Source organism: Eimeria mitis, genomic scaffold, assembly GCF_000499745.2.
Source record: "Eimeria mitis Houghton genomic scaffold, Emh_scaff2172, whole genome shotgun sequence".
In the NCBI taxonomy this organism is placed as follows: Eukaryota; Apicomplexa; class Conoidasida; order Eucoccidiorida; family Eimeriidae; genus Eimeria; species Eimeria mitis.
Window position 1 is genome coordinate 1,567 of NW_013570499.1, and position 7,009 is coordinate 8,575.

The 7,009-nt window shown below is 50.7% G+C and overlaps 3 protein-coding genes across 3 annotated transcripts in view; 2 read left to right on the plus strand and 1 right to left on the minus strand.

The window, feature by feature from the left end:
- Positions 1 to 1,084, minus strand: part of EMH_0049770 (bystin, putative) — a gene marked incomplete at both ends in the record, with an annotated part of 1,943 nt that extends 859 nt beyond the window's left edge. Inside the window, 3 exons of the mRNA XM_013496568.1 lie at positions 78 to 561; positions 662 to 913; positions 1,077 to 1,084. Coding sequence (XP_013352022.1) covers positions 78 to 561; positions 662 to 913; positions 1,077 to 1,084 — 744 coding nt within the window. The remainder of the gene's footprint in view (positions 1 to 77; positions 562 to 661; positions 914 to 1,076) is intronic.
- A 175-nt stretch (positions 1,085 to 1,259) lies between these two features.
- EMH_0049780 (60S Ribosomal protein L36, putative) lies at positions 1,260 to 2,515 on the plus strand (the record flags this gene model as incomplete). The annotated part of the gene is made up of 2 exons (XM_013496569.1): positions 1,260 to 1,275; positions 2,217 to 2,515. The coding sequence occupies 2 exons, from the start codon at positions 1,260 to 1,262 to the stop codon at positions 2,513 to 2,515; spliced, it is 315 nt and encodes a 104-aa protein (XP_013352023.1).
- Positions 2,516 to 4,277: 1,762 nt separating this feature from the next.
- Positions 4,278 to 6,826, plus strand: EMH_0049790 (uncharacterized protein; the record flags this gene model as incomplete). The annotated part of the gene is given in 5 exon segments (XM_013496570.1): positions 4,278 to 4,586; positions 4,983 to 5,117; positions 5,242 to 5,535; positions 5,539 to 5,580; positions 5,828 to 6,826. Coding segments are annotated over 5 exon segments (1,779 nt in total).
- Positions 6,827 to 7,009: the final 183 nt, after the last annotated feature.

Here is a 7,009-nt window from a genome sequence, read left to right on the forward strand (position 1 = left end):
GGCTTGAACAGAGATTTCTTGAGAGCCATGTAGAGATGGCAGTTTAGTTTTTTGTTTTCTGCAATATCATCACGCACTGCGGGTAGCAGCACTGTACAGAGGAATCTCTGAGCCATTGGTTCTTTCAGGTTACTGCAGAAGATGCGCGTGGCCTCCCTCGTTGCTTGCTTCGACCACATGGGAGGATTTGTCAGCAGCAGCACCTCCTCCCACGCATGCAACCGAGGTATTATTTTGAAGGCTTTAGGCACTTTCCCGCTTCGATAGCGCGCAAGGAAGGGCGCCATTGTCGTATACACCTCAACGACTTTGGGCGACAGACTGGACTCCATCTGGTCTTCCCCCTGTTTCTCAGATGCGCCTTCTGTTTGTTTCCTCAGCTGTTCCATCACAAGATCCGCCAAGTTGATTGTAGCTCGAGGGATCTCTCCAGCTTTTTGCTTGTAGAAGGCTGCATCTTCTTCGTCTTCCTCGCAGTCCAACACCACAAAGCCATCTTCGTCAGCCTCCTCTTCGCCAGAGACGTTGTCATCTTCGTCCGACCCACCGGCAATCCCCTCACTGCACAGTTACACAGCAGAGATTAACCCAAAATGCTGCAATGCGTCTACAGTGGTAGAATTACCTGGTTGTTGCTGGTAAGCAGAAAAAAGCGGCTCACTCTTTCTGTTGCTCTTCAACAAGCTTCAGCAGCTTCTTGCCCAGCTTCGCCGGTAGCACCGTATCCTCCCCTGCCTCTTCTCGAGTTGAGGCTTCAACCGTCTCTGCATCTTCAACCGCCTCTCTAATCTTCTTGTTTCGAGGCGCGTTTATTGCCCCTCCCGGCAGAGGAACGCCCTGAGCGTCCAAGACATCCTCGTGCAGCGGGTTGTGGCGGGGGGCGCCTTTGCGCCGTCTGCGTTCTGCTTTAAACCTGAGCACCAATGCATAAACAAAATAAGCATGATGTGAACTTTGGGTGCTTGGGATCTGGGTGAAGTGCTGAAGTAATGCCGTTCGGACTTGCACTGCAACTAACTTTCTAATGTGTGACAACACACAGGAAGGTGATGGGCCGCTGTCATCTTACATGTTACGGCGTCATGGGCTGTAGCCAAGAAGAGCAGTTGCGTCTATCTGAAACATTTAAACTCAAGAACAAGCAAAAAGAAACCTCCTGCGTGTGCCCGTCGGGGCAGCGAGTGACAGCGATAAACAAGGCCCCTAGAAGCCAGCAGTGAACTTGGAACTTCTAAATGTGAAAGTATAAACAGAGGCAAATGCTCTTTCTTGCAGGTAAGGACGGAAGGAAGTAGCGACAAGATATGCAACAGGCCATGTGGGGACTACAGGAGTCCCAGAGGCTCGCGGCAGAGCTGTGGGCTCTGGACGAAATAGCAGGTAGAGGGGAAAAAATAGACAAATGTATTTGTTTATAAATTCAAAACAAATACAAATTAATATTCTCGGGATTGTCACTCTCGTCACAAGACAGTAGCCGTAACCGCAATGTGGGGAGAAGGCGTTGGCTCTGCACCGAGCAGCATAGCGGCCAGCCCCTACCGATTGAATGGGGCCGTTTAGTACGTACAGACAGCTGGGTGAAGCCTCTTTTTTGCTGCATTTCTTCAGAGTTTGCCGACACTTTTTCTCTTCATTACATTACGAAGGAGAGCGAAAATGTCGGTCTCAACAGGCATCCGCGGTGCGTTTTTTCCCCGGCCAAGTGCTGAAGCCACGACCTCTTGGCACCCCACCCTCAGAACGCAACCTCATTTCTCCGTGTTTACCTCAAATCCAAATATACTTATTAGTATTATTGCGAACATTTTGGTTTAAATTAAATATGCATCTTCGCATGCGCCGAGCTCAGCAGCGAAGGAGGGTCCCATGCATGTGCATGTACCGCACTGCAGATTTACGGAAGCCAAAGCTTTCTTCGTAGTAGCTGGCGTTGTTGTTCTTGTGAATATGCATTTCACTGCTTGTTGTGGCGTTCACCAATGGCCTGCGTCACCCTGGCGGAGCTTTGTTTAGCTGTAGCTGCTGCTGCTGCAAGAGCAGAGGATGCATCGGGTGGTGTTGTGCCGCCAGCAAACAGCACGATGGGCTGCTTCGTGTTTTGCTTTTCTGGCACGTATTTGGCTTGTATTACATCAAGTTAGGTTATCCTTTTTTAATATGCGAATATATTCAACCCGAGCGTTGTTGTGGGTTTGTGTTTCTGCTGTTTTCAGTTGGCCTGAACAAGGGCTTCCTCGTGACGAAGCGGACGACACCGCCTCGTCCTTCCCGCAGAAAGGGGAAGAAGACGACTCGCGTGCAGGCCATTCGTGAGATCATTCGCCAGGTCGCTGGGTTCGCTCCATATGAGCGCCGTGTGTTGGATCTGATTAAGATTGGCACTGCAGCCACCACCAAACGTGCCCTCAAGTTCGCAAAGAAACGCCTCGGGACCCACAAGAGGGGAAAGGCAAAGCGAGAAGAACTTACAAACGTTGCAGCCGCCATGAAGAAGAAGGCCACCGCAGCATAAGGCAGCAGCCATCTGCAGGCACCTGCTGAGGGGTTGCGCCAGTAGGTGGCAGCCACAGGCCAACCGATGTCACAGCAGCTTTTCAGTTAAGCTGCAGCCGCATAGGGGCTGCAGGGTGGGCAGGGAGAACAGCGAAAAAGACATAAAAAAAGGGGTTTTGTGGAGGTTGAAGAGACCTAGTCGGCTCAATGCGTGTTTTTGCTGCATACTTACATTTCACGTATTCTCTCACGGGCTCAGTGCGTAGCGTTAAAATGCATAGATGCGTAAGTGCTTGATCGCATGATCAGCTAGTTTAGGCAGTCAAGCCGTGAGTATCCTAGTCTTTTATTAACACATTTCATCGTCAGTCAAGGATTCACAGCTCTCCCGGCCACAGTAGCTGGCTGGCTAGCTCTACACAGTGCTGCAGCGAAGGAAAATAAATGAACGAGTTTGTAGTTCGGAAACGGGCGTTTTCGGAACTGTTACAGAAGAAGCAGCGTCGGGGTCATTTTACACTGCACACTTAGCTGGTATATCCCATGTAGCGGGGCACGCGCGGAGGTGCGGTCAATACAGAAACGTGTTTCCTTGGTGGAAGGGGGGCTAACTAGGCAGCTGAAGGTCGAACAAGAAGCACTGAGCTCAAGTAGCTCACCCTGTACTGCGGGGAGCTGCACGAGCCAAACTGCATCAATTGTGCGTAGAAATGCAGGTATATGCATCTCTACCGTTGTAACATATGTTCCCAAGTAATGAAGTGTTCGTGTCAAGGTTTCTGAATAGGGGGTGCCTGCGTTTCTGTTGCCCGCCCATAAAGAACTCCTCTTCCCCCCCTACATATTGGGGTTAAAATCGGGACACTCTTTAGGATATCTATATGGTTGGCTTGGCTCAATAACTTTAAAAGTTAGCTCGTGGCGTCGCAGATTTCCCCACTACCGGCGAGGTGACCTCGGCGAGATCATCTGCTGCCGCTTCGAGGTTTGGAGAAACTGCGGGGAATTTGCATCTTAGGCCTATTGGGGCACTAATCATGCAAGGATTATAAGTGATTTACGTGCGTCTTCCGATATATCAAGGTGTGGGTGTACGAAATGTTGAACGAAAACTGCTGTGGGCGGGGTTCAGCAGTGGCTGCTGCTCGCGGCCCTACGGTGCACCCAAGGGGGCTGGAAAGGCGAAATAATTGAGTTTTTCTTTTTTTGTAAATGATGCGGAAGCTATAGGAGGGCTTCTGCTGTATGGAAGTACAGGCAGCTCCACAGCAGCAGCCTGCTGGATATTTCTTGGCGCAGGGTGGTGACCTGAACGCGCTGCATGCACGCAAGCCTCCATCCTTGGCTGCAGGAAAAGTAGTCTACGAAATTCACTAACATCTTTTAAAGAAATTTATCCCTAAATATTTGCCTGTTTTAAGTTGCTGATAGGGCGCTGGTGTGCCCATCCCTTTGCTGTCAACACAGCAGTGTTTTTCTGCAACCCGTCAACCCGTATGGCTGCTGCTCAACTTCCTGGCGAACTCGTCCCCATTATCGAGTGAAACCTCCATTATAGTGTGCTGTATAGCTTAGAATACCCGGCTAAATCCTGAAAGGGCTTAATTGTCTCCCTGGAAGCAATGCGGACATAGCGGACCGTTATGTGGGCATGGCCTTGCTGAGCAGAAACCCTCCAATTTAGGATTTCACCCATCCACCTGCACTTTTTAAGTCACATGAACATGAAATAGCAGTAGCATCAACACATGAACTAGGCTTTCCACCCGTAAAGCATCACAATGGCCCGCAAAAGTTTTCGCGTCTCGTCGCGAGCGGCGCCCGCGGGTGACTGGATTACAGAGATGATGCGGGCAATTGTCGGCGATAACGGACTCGACGCGTTGGGTGTATCGACAGAAGATGCAGGGAAAGCGGTCTGCAAGAACGTCTTTCCAGTCGTTAGAAAGCACATTGCTTTCATCATAGAGTACAATAACGCTTACTTTGAAGCAGCCCTCGTAGATGAAATCACTCAGGGAGAGGGGCCAATTGCATCTATGGAACTGCTGGAGAAAGTCAAAGAGGCATCGCAAAGAATCAAAGAACTTGTGCGTCTCCTGTCTCAGCACAGAGATCTCGGAACACGGTTTTGGCACTCAGTTCGGCAGAAGCCGCAGTTCACCGTTGCTCCCAATTCTGAAGGGTTGAGGTGCCTAGGTTTCAGTATTTATGGTTTAGGGTTTAGGTTTAGGAGTCTTAGGGGAAAGTTTCATAGTGTTGAGTGAGGTGTCACAAACTGTCCGCACTCCCAGTTTTGTACTTAAAGCCTTTCCAGTGCTACGTCCAAAAGGCTCGGGGTTCTTTGATGATACTGTACACGTTGACTTCTCTCAGCCTTTCATAAGAGCAGCGCAGTACATTTAGCGCTTAATCTATTCAGTGAAACGCTTCTTGAATCCATTGGCTCAGAGCGTTCGCATTTGCTCGTCACTTGGAGTGTGCAGACGGCACTGGTTGAAAGCCAAACTGAGAAAATGCGAGAGTTGGAAGCAAGCCTTGCCCAGGCAAATGAATTCCTCGACAAGGTTGAGAATGTAAAAGAAGATGCGCTGGCGGCAGCAGAGAAGAGCAGGGAGTTCGTACGTGAAACGATAACACAACTCTTCCGTTAGTTTCAGTCGCGTTTCCTGTAGTAGACTGCAGTTGAAGGTAAGCAATTACCCCAATACTACCGGAAACTATATGCTGCCTGCTGAGTGACAGGCGAAGAAAGAAGAAGAAAAGTTCCCCAAGACCAGCAAGGAGTTCATAGAGCGGCTTCGCCTAGAAGTGCGAGACGAAGTCGCCCTAGAGCTTGCTGAACAGGCGACGGCGGCCACCGCGGCTTCAAATGTAGAAACAGCTGAAAAAGAAATACAAACAGACCCTGTTGCATTAGACTCTCCTCATGACAGCGTGCCTTTAGCTCCAGATTCGGAGGCAAGCTCTGGCAATCAACCACTGACATCCGGGGACCGGGACCTCCTGCACAGCTGCCTCGCAGAAGTACGCAGGCTTACNGCTATTCTTTCGAACCAGGGTGCTGGCGGCTCGAATCTCGATGTAAGAATTCTTGCATTTCTTTCCTTCTCCCTAGCTGAACTAACGCCTTTGTATACAGGGGCTGCTGCAGTCGACCGCCGAGGCCCACTCCTGCTGAAAAGGCGAACTATCGCTGGTGCCCATTCCCTCCTCTATGTGGTGATAACCGAAAGAACAAATTGCACATTAGCCCCACTGCATGCAAGGGAAAGCGCATGCATGCAGGCTCATGGCGAGCTTGTTCATATATGGTCTTCTGCAAACGCAGGTATCGGTGAATCGACAAGGTGTCTCGTTACGTAATTCTTGTGTGGGTACTTCTGAGGGCATTCGAGGGGGGCACCAAGGGAATGTGTACGAACACGTGCCCTTGACAACGCTGCGTCTCAGCCCCATTTGTCGTGCACCTCCTGAAAGATCAGAACTCGAAAGCACCCGCAGCATTCTCCTCTCGGCGCCACTCTCGCCTCCCGGCCGTTTGTCGTTAGAGCAGCATTCAGACGATTACAGAAACGCAAGAGGCGTTGACTTCGGTTGCATCTGCCCAGCCAGTGAAGCTGCTTTCGCTGCTGCTGCTGCTTCTGCTGGGTCTTCCAACAGGCCCCCAGCGGCTGTTGAGACGGCTACGCTGCAGGAAACGCCACAGATGCAGACGTTTGTGCATTCGCATATGGTGTCGGCAGAACTGCCCGACGAGGTCAGCGTACACCCGACGCCAGAGTTCTCCCCTCTTGGTCCCTGCTCTCCAGCAGAAGGAAGCACCGCGTCGCTAGCGCTTTCGAGGGAAACATCAGCATCAGCTCTCAGAACACGCAAGTCACCGGCCGCCAAGGCACAAGGAAAGCTGCAAATATCATTTGCAGATGAACCCCTCTTCACCTCTGATCCCCCCGGCAGCTCCAGCGCCTCCTCAACCGTTTTCAACTTAACAGAAAATGCACAGCAGGAAATTGCATCTCCACAAGAACTACCAACGACAAATCAAGCACCAGCACTACATTCAAACGCAACAAGTCCTCTTCCGCCTGAACCCAATGCCGTCGCAGCCGAAGTTAACGCTGCTGCTGCTGCTGCTGCCCCTGCTCCTGCTCCTTCTCCACCTCCTCCTGTTGCTGCTGCTGTTCTAAATATCCCACAAAACGACACCTCCTCAGTGGGAACAACGACAGAGGGTACGGTGTGGGAAAACCTGCACAATATACGATGCATACAGACACACACCGAAAGCTGCAGCGTCACCCCCCAAAACATGTGCCTAGCTGGCTAGCTGGTTAGCTACCTAGCCGCAGAAGATACACCGCTGACACAGCGTCTAACACTCTAACCCTTCATATTCAAGAGAGCTCTAGGAACAGATGCCACGAATTCAGGAATGTCTGATACCAACACCCATCGGGGAGAGCCGACTGCCTCCAAACACTTTTGTATATATATATATATATATATATAT